General features: G+C 55.1%; 1 protein-coding gene across 1 annotated transcript in view; it reads right to left on the bottom strand.

The window, feature by feature from the left end:
• The window catches only part of LOC101627596 (class I histocompatibility antigen, Gogo-OKO alpha chain-like), a 72,420-nt gene extending 59,180 nt beyond the window's left edge, over nucleotides 1-13,240 (bottom strand). The window contains exons 1-6 of the mRNA XM_012734713.1: nucleotides 13,195-13,240; nucleotides 12,816-12,915; nucleotides 12,115-12,326; nucleotides 10,980-11,255; nucleotides 10,832-10,862; nucleotides 10,712-10,800 (exon numbers count right to left, since the gene is read on the bottom strand). Of these exons, the coding sequence (XP_012590167.1) occupies nucleotides 10,712-10,800; nucleotides 10,832-10,862; nucleotides 10,980-11,255; nucleotides 12,115-12,326; nucleotides 12,816-12,915; nucleotides 13,195-13,240 (754 nt within the window). The remainder of the gene's footprint in view (nucleotides 1-10,711; nucleotides 10,801-10,831; nucleotides 10,863-10,979; nucleotides 11,256-12,114; nucleotides 12,327-12,815; nucleotides 12,916-13,194) is intronic.
• Between the last annotated feature and the right edge of the window lie 1,136 nt (nucleotides 13,241-14,376).

The following is a 14,376-nucleotide window of genomic DNA, read 5'->3' as shown; positions in this document are numbered from 1 at the left end:
GACCTCTCTCTGATCATCTCATCGTACATAAAAGTTTCCGACCCAGGATGATTGTGGGAAACTGAAACCTTGGAAAGTGAAAGCTCAGATAAGGGGATACTGCAGGTATCTCCTCAAATGCAGGGGAGACATCCTTGTAATCAGCCTGTACGGGATCCTTTCTCCCACCCGGCACCCCATAGTTTGACCCCCAAGTTCTCTCGGAAGGTCTTGTTTCCAGTCTGAGAGAGACCTGAGTCCTCATTCAGTCTCCTCCCAGGTCAGGAGCAAAGACTGTTTTCTCTACCTTAGAGACTTGAATCTTCTAACCAGGGCCTTAGAACCCAGGACATTGTAACTTTCAAGGAGATTATCTCAGATTTTTGCAGTCCACACAGATTTCTGGTTTTGTGCTTCCTCTTTCCAAACCCACTGCCCTGTCTGTTGTGACGATGGTCACATGAGGCTGCTTAAATGTCCATGGAGGACACCAAGAGTGTAAATATTCTGACACTCTCAGACCCCCCAAAGACACAGGTGACCCACCCCCCTCCTCTGACCGTGAGGTCACACTGAGGTGCTGGGCCCTGAGCTTCTACCCGGCGGAGATCACCCTGACCTGGCAGCAAGATGGGCACAGAGCTGGTGGACACCAGGCCTGGGAGGGATGGAAACTTCCAGAAGTGGGCGGCTGTGTTGGTGACTTCTGGAGAGGAGCAGAGATACACGTGCCATGTGCAGCATGAGGGGCTGCCGGAGCCCCGAGTCCTGAGATGGGGTGAGGAGGGGATGTGGCACAGAGGCTGGTGTCAGGGGTGTCAGGGGCCTTTCTGGGGTCTTTGAGAAAGCCAGGATGAGGCCTGGGGCTCAGGGTCTCCCCTCCCCTTCCCTTCCAGAGCCCCCCTCCTCAGCACTCCACCCCCACAAGGGGCCTCATTGCTGGTCTGGTTCTCCTTGGAGCTGTGCTCACCGGGGCTGTGGTGGCTGTAGCTGTGATGTGTGGGAAGAAGCTCAGGTAGGGAGGGAGTGGGGGATCCTGTCCTCTGGGGGCTTTCAAGTCCCAGGACAGCTTGTCCCACCTGGTTAATGGGAAGTACCATTCACACAGCTCCGGTCTGGAGGTGACTAATGACCCTCTTTTATAAAAACTTACGGAAATGAATCACAGACTGTTCACCTTGTTAACTCTGGTGATGTATCCTGATTTCCAGCAGATGACAGAGGGGAAGGTCCCTGCTGAGGACAGACCCCAGGAGGCAGTTGGTCCAATCCCCCCTTTCTTCATATTCCTGGTCCCGTTCTGGGCCCTTAGTCAAGGTTTGGAAAATCCCATGTGGCCCAGAATTGGGGATTCCTTTAGGATTTCTGACCTGACTCCTCCCTGGTCTCGCATGATGTCTTTCCCATTGGTGGACAAGGAAGAAGCTATAGTCAGGCTGCAGGTGAGTGTGGGTCATGGGTTTGGTCCCTGAGCCCCTGGGACAGTGTAGATGGAGCCCCTGGGGGAGTCACCCCATCAGTCCCTCCTGGGGTCTCCTCTCTCATGGCTCTGACCAGGTCTGTGTTGTTCTCTCCCAGGCAGCGACAGTGCCCAGGGCTCTGATGTGTCTCTCAGTCCCTAAAGGTGAGACCCTGAGTCCTGAGTGGGAGGGGCTGGGGCAGAGACAGAGACCAAGTAATGGGGGAGCTGTGACGGGGACATTCTTAGGACAGGTGGGCTATGGAGAATATCTACACTGAGGTGATTCCCTGACTTTGTTCCTGATAACTTTCCTTCAAGTATGAGGCCCGTGGGGGCTGAGTGATGCAGGGATTCTTCTCACCCCCACATTGTGACTTCAACATCCCCTCCTTTGCTTGCCTGCATCCTGTGTGTGATCATATTAGCACATATGAGGCTGTGTGGAGACTGGCCCAGCCCTGCCCCCAGGCCCCTCCCCTGATCTGTGTCTCTTCCTGAGGACCTTCCTGCTCCAGCAGCTTCTGGGCTGGGCGTCCCTGCCTGCACTGAGGTTTCCCTGAGGAATGGTGCCCACGTGCCCACTTGGCTTTGAAAGTACGCATGCAGATCTGAAGTCATTTTTCTCATCTTGTCACATGAGGTTGATGGGTGATTAAAAATGTTCCCAAATTTTGAGAGGAAATAAATGGAAGCCCTAGGAACCTTCCAGAACTGTGTTTGCTGTGTCTGAGGCTGTGCAGGTGAGGACAAGGAAAGGCTGAGGGGACCCTTCACTAGAACATGACCCTCCGGGACCTGTGACTACAGACACCACCTGGCCTGGCCTGTCCCTGGAAGGTGGGTGGAGGCTTCATCTGACCAGGTCAGCTGGGCTCAGGGTGCGCTCAGGGCCTCGTTCCTCAAACTCCGTGTCTGTCTTGTACTTGTGCAGGTTAATTACTCTATCCCTGTCCTTTTCCATGAGTGGAGACCAGGCTCTTGTCCTCTAGGTGTCCCTGTCTCTGACAGCAGCAGGAGGTGTCTGTCACTGTCCCCACAGGCCCACGTGGCCCCACTCACAGGAGTGTCTGGTGGTTGAGATAATTTTCCTATGCCTCCAGCTTGGGGTTTCTGTTTAGGGATGTTTTCTGGGGTCAGGAGAGCAGTACCTGGGGAGGAGCAGGGGGCACCGGAGTCACTGGGTGGGATGTGCATAGCCTGGCCTGAGCCACACCAGTAAAGACACTACCATACAGCAGGGAGGTGTTTACTCTGCTCCTTCACCTGACAGCGGTGCCATCTGTGTTTGCAGCTAGGAAGCCCCAGTGAGCTACAACTGGCCCAGGCTCCTGGCTTGCGAGCGTGTGTCCTAGTGGGGAGGGAGACTGGGACTGTGTGACAGTTCATAGGGACGTGACCATAGGAAGCTGACAGGGCTGTGGGCCTGTCAGGGTGTGGGGACAGCATGGTCAGTGTGGGAAAGTGAGCTTACAGAAAAATTTGAGGACGTGCATCGCCCATGAGAATGTCAGAGGCTGTTCTGTCTGGGCAGGGAAGCTCCAGTGCAGATGCAGAAGGGTGGGGATGTGCGTGTCCGGGAAGAGCGAGGGGGTCTCTGTGGCTGGAGCAGAAGGCCTGAGCTGGGATCTGAGCCCCCACATCTCTGGACCTCAAGGACCCTGGAAGATTTTGGCTTTTCTCTGAACAAGATGTGCAATCACGAACTCTTTCTGAACAGAAGTAGACTGGGACAACTCCCCTTGAGAAGCCTCAGTCTGGCTGTGTGCAGGATCAAGAGATGAAGGCGAGAGGTGGGCTGATAAATGGAGGACACGAGCGCAGATTCCAGGAGGATAAGTTTGTTGGGTGGGAGCGGGAAAATACTAGGGAGTGGTTGGTCTGATCTATCTAGAGGTGGACTCAGCAGCATTTCCTCATGGATAAAGCTGGGCTGTGAGAAAGAGGGGTGACAAAGACACCCAAATTCCAGGCTGTACAGGCAGAGTGTGGAGGCCTGCAGGACGTAGGGAGGACTTCAGAAAAAGCGCATTTGTGGAAATGGCATCCGAGGTGTTCGTTTAGGAGCGTTGAAGCTGAGCTCTGTAAGAAATGCGGTGGATGCTGGCAGCGGGACAGGTAAGTCTGGGTGCAGGTGAAGTGTCTGAGTTAGGAACAGACTAGGAGGTGAGTGATGTAGATGACATTAGAAGTGTCGAGTATGGAAGAGGGGGTGACGAGAAGGAAGTGAATGCGTGGGACTGAACCCTGGTCCCCCAGTGTGGGGTGACCTGAGCAGACACCCCCAGAACCACTGCAAAGTCTGACCCTGTGTGGAGAAGCTCGAGACCAGGGAGCCCCCACTTCAGTGAGCACAAGGGTTCCCTGGACACCATGAAGGCCCAGAAGGTGAAGAACAGAGACTGAAGGTCTGTGCTTATGGGGATGCGGGTGCGGATGTGGGGTTTCAGCGCCACCTTAAGAGCAGCTGGAGACCAGATTCCTCTGGGGTGACTGGGCTAGGTGAGGACTGATCCCCCCTGCTCATCACTCTGGGGGCTGGGTCTGGGGAGCCTGGGTATCTGTGACACCCCCACACACATCTTTGGGCTCAGCCAGGTTGGAACCCTGATGTCAATGGTCGTGGGCTCTGAGGGCCTGTGAAGTCCACGAGGAATGGGTATCAGCTCAGCAAAAATGAAATCTTTCACTATCCCTGGATGGGTTTCTCGCCCTTTTAGACAGATTTAGGGTCCAAATGCTTTCTGATTGGCCTTTACTATATGCAGTGGATAGGTGAGTACGTGGGACTTACGTATGTAGTCCTAGACCCACAGTGACCACTGCATGGACAGTAGCCAAAGATGAAAACATACACAGATGCAGAAAGGGGTGTGCATATGTGGTCTCATTTTTTCCAAAGACTCAGAACACCCCTGAGGTTCCACATAGGAACAGCACTCCCCCACCCACGCCAGGGGGGCTCCCCCAGGAGCACTGTCCCTCCCCGGACCCTCGTCACACGCCCCGCCCCCCCGCACATGGCCCTCAGCTCTGATCTGGCCCTCATGCCCTAGGACAGGGAGTGCTCACTGCCACCCTCGCCACCTGCCTCCTGTCTCCTGCTCTGTGCAGTCTCTGTCCCCACGCCCTCTGCTAGGTCGCACGCGTGGTCACCTGCCTGGGAGTCTGGGTAAGGTCACCTGAAGAAAGTCAGGGAAACCAAGTCTTCCTCTCTATGGAAGGCGGGACTCTGCCTCCTAGAGTCACAGAAACCCCCCCCCCCACTGTGGGCAAAGGAATAGGTGGTGGGTGAAGGTTGGAGGGAATCATTTGGGGAAATACGGAAATACGGCAAATTTCAGTTCGCTCAGCTGTGTTTCAAAATTGTGATGACCACTGACAGTGTGTGGCTTCATTACTCTTTTGTGAATGTGTCTGCAGTTTGCCCCGTGTCTGTCCCTCCATCGTGTCCACATGAAGGACTCGTGGGCTGACACTTTCCCTTCCCGTTACAGCCTCCACCCGCGAGGGCTGAGCACAGCGGCCTCCCGCACTGACCCTCACATGCCACCTCTGCGGTCCTGACCCACGTGGGGAGACTCCGACTTCACGGTTTTCTGTGACAGGAGAGACTTTAGGGGCCTTGGGGGGAGCGAGTTTACTTTGTCTGGGGGGGAGTAGACATAGATGGTGTCCAGGAGGTGGCGCGCTGGTTTCCGATCTCCCACAGAGTCTCCGATACACAGAGGGGAGACGGCCCCGTGAGCTTGTCTGACTCGCTGGCTCTTCCACACGGTGAGGATGAAGCAGAGAGGGGACGCGCCACTCAGAGTCGGCTCCCAGGGCTGAGACTTCCCACTGGACCCCCTTTGGGGTGGCCCCTGCCCACGTGGACATCAGCAAAGGGGACGCCCCAGGACAGGACAGGACGGTTTCTCTGGAGCCAGTGACCCGGCTCTGAGGCAGGTCCTTCCGTGCTGGTCAGACCCGCCAACATGTCGCCCCCAGCGCAGCCTCTGCGTGAGGCCCCTGCTGCTGCCCCTCAGAGAGGGCAAGATGCCAGGTCTCTGTGGTTCAGCTGCAGGGATCGAAGTGATTAGGTGCAAAGCAGAAAAAAAAAAAAATTAAGGCGATGAAGTGATCAGTGCTGTTTTCTCACAAGAAACAGTGGAAGCCAGAGCAGCTGGTTGACACCGTCAAGGTCCTGATAGAAACAAGCTGAGAGGAGAATTCTCTGTTCCCGCTTTGTCCTCCAAAATAAAAGTGATTTTTTATATTACTTCTATGTATAATTCCATTTTAATTTTGCTATGGTTTTGTTCACACAGACACACATATAATTCCATCATTGCTAATTTTTGTACGGTGTTTGCTTTCCCTCTCAGGCGTTGTCTCCGTAAATTTCCCATCACCAGTTCACCTGTGCAAGCGCCGTAGTCTCTGCTTCTCCCTTCCCTGGTTTATTGTTTTCTTCCGATTTGGTTCTGCTCTAGTGTTTTCAAGCATTTCGCATTTCTAGAGCGGCGTCTGCACATGCGCCAGAGGGGCTGTCCGGCAGCCTGAGCAGTGAGCAGGGCTGACTCTGACCCGCCTGTGGGGAGGAGGCCCTGGAGCCCCAGAATCAGCCCAGGGCTGGTCCCCCGGGGCAGCTCAGGCCTTGCCCTGCCTCCTCGCGGGTCCCTGACTCCCTTCTCCATCCCACCCCCACCCCCAGCTTTGGGAAATCGAGAGGGATGCTCGGTTCTGGTAAAGGCCCCAGAGCCACCTGGCCCCCTCGACTGTCCTCTCTATGATCCTCAGTGAGTGTTTGGGTCACACAAACCCTGCCAGCACAGGAATGACCCCAGCTTTCCCATTTCCTGGTCAGTCACAGCGCCGCCCTCTCTGCATCACCAGGGGACACAGGGACTCTGACCCTCAGCCAGAGCCCGGTCACCACACAGACCCTCCCTCACAGTGTTCCCCTCTCTGCCCCTTCCTGGCACTGTCCTCTCTGCCCCGCCACCCCCCCCCCTTTTCACCTCCACCCATGAAGTCCCCATTTCAGAACTCTATTCTCTTTTGCAGGAGTCTCCCCTCATCCAGGGATGGAGAATTTAGTGTTGATGCCAGGAGGAGCTGCTTTCATCCCTGAAATCAGACACAGAGACAATTTACAGGAATTCGGGATCACATGCGTCCATCCCAAGAGACTGAGGGAACCTATGTATTTGGGGATTTGCCCAGAACGTAGGAACCAATTGTTATGTCCCAGAGATCTGGTTATGTCCTTAGTTCAAAGGCTAAAGTCATTGGCAAGAAACTGACACTGAGCCTGTCACTGGACTGGGCGCCTCTGTGTGCAGAATCCCGTCCTGTAGTTTGGAGCCCAGGGCGCCCTGGGGGCCTGGCTGAGCAGGAGAAAGGACAGCTCTGGGCGCCTGCGCTCAGCCCTGTGGCCACACGGGGGCGCTGCCGCGCTGCTCTGTTTCTTGCTGAGCCGCCAGGATTGGGGGGGTCTGAGTGGGCAGAGTGGGTTGTCCTGGGGACAGGATCCTGGAGGCTGAGATGCTCTGTGGGGAATCTGAGAACAGGAGAGGAGGAGACTTTGAGCCGTGACCTGTGTGCTAGGTTTACCATCTTTCTCGGCTCTCCAGTTCTTTGATAGCAAATCTGAGGAAACTAAAATATAATTTTTGCCTCCACCACCAATAATGAGGGCAGTTTTTTAAATACCAGTTCATAATTGCTGTTACAGAAATGTGGAAAAGTAGTGGGTTTCTTGTAATCCCCTACCATTTTCATTTTGTTAACAGCTCTATGACTAAAGTGTATTTATAGCTAACAGATCAGTATTGATGCAATTGCTTAACTCCACAAGCAAATTTTATTTAATTAGTTTTTGCTAATGTGCTTTTTATGTTCCAGGATCCCACCCAGTGCGCCCTATTCAGTTCCAGCCAGGTCTCCTTAAGGCGCCTCTGGCTGACACTTTCTCAGACTTTTCTTGTTTTTGTGACACTGACTGTCAAGAGCACTCATTACGCAGGAATAATATCCCTCGAGGTCAGGACTGTTATTTCTCTCTCTGATAAGTACACAATGGAATCCAAGAGCTGTGAGAAACGTCAAATCTTGAATTTGCAATCACGTGGGCAGATGTGGAGGGCATTGTGCTCACTGAAATAAGCAGAGAAGAAAACCAAATCCTGAGTGGTTTCACTCATGTGTGGAATGTGACGAACCAATCAAGGACACCTGAAAATCAACAAAAGCAAAGTCAGGGAACCTGGCTGCCTGGTTGAGACTGTAAGAGGGGAGCAAGGGTCCCGTGGACTGTGGTGGAGGACAGTGGGGCCCCCGCATTATGTGGAGGGGTGACGTATCTCTGCAGAGGTGTGACCCTGTGCTTTGCACACACACACAGTGTGGAAACTGATGTCGCCTAAGTGGAAATAATGCAGCAATGAGGAAAAAGGAAAATGAGATATAGTAACTAGCCTCCTCCGTCCACCACTGACCTTGGGACTTGCCTTGGCCTCCTCAATGCCACGTGGGTTGAGGGGCTGGTTTCCCACAAGGCCTGATGCAGGATGGTCAGGCACTTGGGGAAGCTCAGGCCCCCCTGAGTAGAGACACTGCAGAGAGGGAGGTCTGAGGGGAGCCAGGGACAGAGGGTCAGATATACCCCAGTGTGAGGGAGGGTCTGGTTCCCAGAGAGGGGTGTGTGAGTGATAGGAGAGAAGGACACACAACGCAGCAGTGGGGTCAATCATACACCAAGCTCCAGCATAAGTGAATTCCAACCCCACAGCGTGAGCAGTGGCAGGTCAACACCGGTCAGTGCAGGTCAGAGAAGAGAAGCAATGTCAGACCGGACTGAGAAAGCAGAACTGGAGGAGAGGGGGGTGGAACTGACCTCGTGGTTAGGATGTAGTGATCTGTGTAGGGCCCCCTTGAGCCCCTGCTGGGGTATGGTGGTCCCTGCCAGCTCTCTCCCATAGCTCCAACGTTCACTTCAAGCTCATCTCCTTTGGGGTCTTTATAGAAAACCCGCAGGCCTCAGAGTCAGGGAGCAACCCCCAGACACCTGCTTTGTCTCCCAGGTGTCACTTCCTCCGTGGGCTGCAGCCACTTCTTCTCTAGAGCAGAGCTGGGGGGGTCCCACAGGCTGGGAGGGGGCAGCCTATGCCCTGCTGGCCTGGGCCACGGTCAGGAGGAGCCCAGGTCACCCCAGTCACTGAGCTGAGACTTTGTCTAAGGCCCAGGAAGGAGGGAGACATGGAGTAGGGCCCCCCTCAGTTCCTCAGTTCCAGGGGAGGGTGCGAGTTCAGAGTGGTGGAAATTATTGTTTCTTTCTCATTCTGGGGTCCCCCTGTCTCCCAGGTCACCCTCCATGTGCAGAGGGGAGAGGGTCTCAGACCCCTCCCCACTGCAGTGTTCAGGATGAGACTCCCGTGTTCATGGCCACACTGGGGAGAGTACAGAAAGATCCGTCTATTGCGATATGAGCACCAGGAGTGGCGGTCAGTTGTTACTCTAGAAGGTCTTTTATTTGGTTGTTGCTGTAATGTCACTGCACAGTCACAAACATCAGGACAGGGAGAAAGAGTTGCCCTGAGTCTCAGGCGCTTTCTTTGCTCTGTGCCGCAGCTTTTCTGTGTCCTGGCCTTGATCAGTTTGTGCCTTCGCCCAGAATGTGGACAGGAAACATCCAGCTACTGACCTCTCAGGGCAAAGTTCTGGTCTGAGGATCTGTGATGCTGAAACAGCGTGTGCAGAGACAGCAGTGGGAGTTAGGCTGTGAGCAGCTGAAACACTGAGGCTTCTCCTGAGTCTCTTCCTGATTTCCCGGTAGGGCTGGGGCCGCATGGCCACTCACCCCCACACCTTTGCTTCCCCCACCCAGGCTCCCCAACACCTAAAGAAGTGGCTCTGAAGCCTTAGTGCAGACATCTAGGCCGACTGTTGAACATGCAGATTCCTGGATGGTCCCTTAGAGAAGCGGGTGCAGCGCCTCTGGGGCCGGTTCTGAGCATGTCCTTTCTGAGATGAGCCCCAGTGTTGGGGGGTCACACACTAGGAATCCTGGCCCTAGAGCAGAGCTTCTGACATTACAGCAGGTAGCATCTGAGAGGGGTCCTGTGCCATGCAGACCTGATCCTGTCACTCTGGGCATGGCTGCAATCCCTTCTCAAGCATGAAATGTGTATCAAAAGGATTAAGTTTTAGTCTGGGTTATTAACTTTATCAAGGCTTTGTCATATGATGTGCCCTGCACCATCCAGTGTCCAGTGCCCAGCGGTCCGTCCATGAGAGGGGATCCCGGGGCCTGAGTCTTAGTCCTTAAGCCAGTGTGTGCTAGGGCCCAGCCCTGCTCCCCGGCCTGCACGGTCTCAGCCTCGTGGGCTGTGGGCAGGTTCCCTGAGGCCAGGGGTTGGGGCACTCCTGGACCCCATGAGCTGTCCCATCTGCACCAGTTTCACTATCGGGAGCACGTCTGTCCAGGCCGAGGGGACACGGTCTGGGTGGGGAACACAGAGCGCCTTCTGCTGCCCTCCCTGCCGCTGGGAGGCCCCGGTCCTGTCCTCGGGCACCTGCCATGGCCACTTCAGTGGGGCTTCCTTGTACTTTTCCTCTCTCAGGTTTTGACTCTCTGATGAGCCCTGTGGGGTGAGAGTCACATCTTTTCCTCTGGCATGATATGGGTATTCATCTGGAGCTGTTGACCCCAATTCAGGCACATCTCCAAGGGCCTGTGCTCCTCATGGGGCAAGGGGCCTCATTCACACAGTCAGGACCCAGAGTCACAGGGTTCTCACTATAGATGCCAACACAGCAGCTATGGGATTGATGAAGGAGCTTGACTCCTTGAGGATAAGGACAGATTGGCTAGTCAACCACATGTGACTAGCATCATGTGAGACCACAAAGTAGTTGAGCCATGAAGTCCTAAATGTGTCCCCTAGTCTGGGCCACAGGGAAGTTTCCACACCTGTGCCTGAAGACCCAGGGCAGGAACAGGAAATATGAAGAAAGGACATGAGGGGGTTCTGGACCAATTGTTTTTTGAGATCTGCCCTCAAAAGGCACCTTCCCTCTGTCACTTGCTGGGATTGAGGCCCATCAGCAGAGTTATCAAGGTGAACAAGTAGTGATTCATTTTTATAAGTGGGTTACAAAAGAGGGAGTATTAGCAATCAGCACCTGACTAGGCAATTAGTGTGGAAAATACTTCCCATTAATCAGGCAGCGTACATTCTCCCTGGGACTAGAAGCCCCCGTGGACAGGATCTCCCACTCCCTCCCTACCTGAGCGCTTCTTCCTCCAAATCACAGCTGCAGCCACCACAGCCTCAGTGAGCACAGCTCCAAGGAGAACCAGGCCAGCAATGAGGCCCCCCGGTGGGGGTAGAGGACCGAAGAGGGGGCATGGTGGGAATGGAGGGCTGAGGAGGAGGGTCTGGAAGGGAAGGGGAGGGGACACCCTGAGCTCCAGGCCTATTCTCACCCTCGGAGGGGTCCAGAAGGGCCTGCGATTTCCCTGAGAACAGCTTCAGTGCCCACATCCCCTCCTCACCCCATCTCACGACTCGGGGCTCCGGCAGCCCCTCATACTGTACATGGCACATGTATCCCTGCTCCTCTCCAGAAGGCACCACCACAGCTGCCCACTTCTGGAAGGTTCCATCTCCTCCAGGCCTGGTGTCCACCAGCTCTGTGTCCTGGGTCAGGTTCTCCCCATCTCGCTGCCAGGTCAGGGTGATCTCCGCAGGGTAGAAACCCAGGGCACAGCACCTCAGGGTGACCTCATGCTCAGAGATGGGTTGGTGGGTCACGTTTGTCTTTGGCATGTCTGAGGAGAAGGGTCAGACCATTCACTATAGGTTCTTATTTTAAGATTTATTTATTTATGCAGATAAGAATTGGGGTACAGGCCATAAGTACGGGGCGGGGGAGAAGATTCATTAGATACAAAGTGGGGAGCAGAACAGGCAGGTCAATGAAATACACTGCTGCGGAGAGCAGCAGGCGAGTCAGCAGCTATCTGCCAGGACATGCGTTCACCTCCCTGGCCAGGGATGGACTAGAGCTGCAGTGGCAGTGGAAGCTTCCTAGTGCTGCCCATTAACCCTTTGCACCACCAGGGAGGCCCCTATGTTGGTTTTTTCCATCGCAGAGACTAAAGCAGCCTTATGTGACCCCCTCAGGATGGACAGCGCAATGGGCTGGGAAGAGGAAGCACAAAACCTATAAACTAGCCTGATCTGGGGGGTCGGGGATAATCTTAGCATGTCCTAGAGTCAGGGTAAGAGCTCAGAAAAGGAAGATGCAGGTCTCCAAGGAGGAAAACACAGCCTTATGCTCCTGACCTGGGGACTCATAAAAGCAGGAGTCAAATCTGAAAAATGTTAGTCAGACCAAAACCAACATATAGTGAGAAACTGAAGGTTCCCAAGATGGCTGCCGGGACAAAGGGGTCCTGTGAAGGGCAATTTCAGGGGGGCCTCGCACCATTTTAGGAGGCTGAACTCCTTCACTGACCTTCAGGAAAAGTAGGGTGCTCTGAGGGAGTCTCTCTAGCACAGAACAGAAACCCAGGCGGTCTCCTCCCTCTCTGACCAGGAGGTCTGTGTCCTGACAGTTACTCCATGTCCCCTGGGGCGTCAGCCTGAGGGAGATCTGAACCCTTGAAGCCCGCAGGCCCCTCTCACCTGTGCGCTGCAGGGTCTCCCTCCCGGTCTCCAGGGCACTGCCCAGCCAGTCCACGCAGTCACTCTCCAGGTAGTTCCTGATGTGCTCAGTGCGTCCATCCTTCTCCCACTGGCGCTGGGTGATCTGGGCCACCAGGTCCGCGGGGGTCCAGGAGTGCAGGTTCGGGTTCAGGGTGATGTGATTGGCACCGTTGTAGGCGAACTGACTGTACCTGTGGAGGAGGCACAGGTTGGGCCCCACCTGGCAGCCAGACATCTCTTGGAGGGTGTGAGACCCTGTCCCTGCCTCATCAGTCCTGGGGTCAACCTGCCCTGCTCTCCCGCCTGGAATAAACCAACACTGACTCTGAAACCACAGGGCACAGAAGCCCGTGGGCTCCTTCAGGATGGAGGGTTGGGGCGGCTGACTAGCCTGGGGGTGTCACGCACACTTAGAGTCTGGGGTTCACCCCCCTTCCTCCTGCACCCCTACACATCTGTGGGGAGGGGGATCACTCCTGGGTGCTCACCAGCCTGGCTTTGGTTGTAGTAGACGTGCAGACATTGCAGTTTCTCTCGGAAAGCCTGTGCGGCGTGCCTCAGGGCCTGAGTCTGGTTGTCCCAGGGCCTGAGTCTGGTTGTCCCAGAACTCAGGCCCCAACTGCCCCGCCCAGGGTGCCCGCGGCTCCATCCTCTGACCTTGAGAGTAGCTATCAAACCACCCGAACTGCGTGTGGTCCACATAACTGATGACTGTGAAGCGGGGCTCCCCGAGGCCGGGCCGGGACATGGTGGTGTAGAAATACCTCAGGGAGTGGGGGCCTGGGGGTGGGAGGGGTGAGACTGGACTGACCCTATTTCCAGTGCAGCACCCCTCGGGACTGGGGAAAATGGGGCGCACCAAAAGGGTTGAGACTCATAAGAGGAGGCAGGAAGCTGGGAGGGACCCAAAGGGGCCAGGACAGAACGGGACACACGGGGACAATAGGGCTGGCGATGGCAGAAAGGAGTGTTTACCAGGTCCTGTGCTGTGCTGCAGCCACAGGGGCCCCCTCACTCCTCCATCCTGTGCTGTGGGTTCACTATGGACCTCGCACTCACCTGCCCTGGCCCCTGAGAGCAGCAGCAGGATGATGGATGCAAACATGCCCTCCCTGGGCTCTCCAGTCCCCGGTGAATCCTAGTCCAGGAGGCGAATGGGTGGGGACTGTACAGAGCCCCCAGATGCTCACTGGCTTGTCTGGAAACCCCCAGGCAATGGGGACTGAGAGATGGGGTGAGTCACCAGTATCTAGGAAGGAGGACCCCACACAGTTTGTGAGGGAACAAGTAAAACCGGGGTGAGAAACACTGGGGGAAGAGCCTGAGGCCAGGCGTCCCCACAGTGACCTTCCCCTGTCCAGACACAACCTTGGGCCCCAAGCCCAGAGCGCCACACCCCGGACCTGGGGGATACTGTGCCCCTCCTTTTCTGCACCCAGACCTCTGTCCAGGGCCTGGGGTTGGGTCACTGATTCGTGCACATTTTTGTTTCAGGATCTCTGCACACATGGTTTTACAAGGTCAAAGACCCTGTAGGTGAGGGGAAGCCTCAAGTTCTCTGCCCTCCCCCATTAGCACCTGTGAGCCACACCTGTGGTCTTACACTCGGCCTGATGGAGGCACTTGGGCTGTGGTGCTGACGGGCCTGTGTGGGTGCCCCTGAGCCAGCGACTGAGCATATAAGGAAGGGGGCCCAGGACCCCTTTGCTGGGGTGAGAAGCAAAGAAGAGACCAAGAAGAGGCCAGAGAGCCCAGGCAGAGCAAACATTCCCAGGGGTGGAGGCCTGCCAGCCTCCTGTGCCCCATGTGCCCTGAATGCCCTGCACCTGGTCTCGTCACTGCAGATGGGGTGAAAGATATTAAAGGCTGAAAAAGCCAGCCAGGTCCCAGGACTGTCCTTACTCCTCTGCCCAGTCATAGAGAACCCGCCAGTGTCTGCTGGCACTACAGGCCCCCAGGGATAAATTTATGCAGATGTAACTATCAATTTCTACTTTGCAAGGAATAAAATCATTTTAAAGAATGTTTTATTTCAATTGGAATATTAATAATCCAATGCATATGAACTGTTTTAAAGAAAAACAATGTTCTGAACATAATGGTAGTGAGAAAGTGGACCTTGCAGTTTATATTTGCAGGTGTCCTTTCTATCTCATTACAGTTGGATTGTCCTGTTTCCTTCCACATGTAGTCTGCCCTGTGGTCGCTCAGTGCAGGGTGACTGGGAGTTGTCTGCCCTCC

The sequence above is a fragment of the Condylura cristata genome, unplaced genomic scaffold, assembly GCF_000260355.1.
Source record: "Condylura cristata isolate star-nosed mole 26May11 unplaced genomic scaffold, ConCri1.0 scaffold00067, whole genome shotgun sequence".
NCBI lineage: Eukaryota > Metazoa > Chordata > Mammalia > Eulipotyphla > Talpidae > Condylura > Condylura cristata.
The sequence above is the reverse complement of the archived record's forward strand: the minus strand, read 5'-3'. Positions and strand labels throughout refer to the sequence as shown.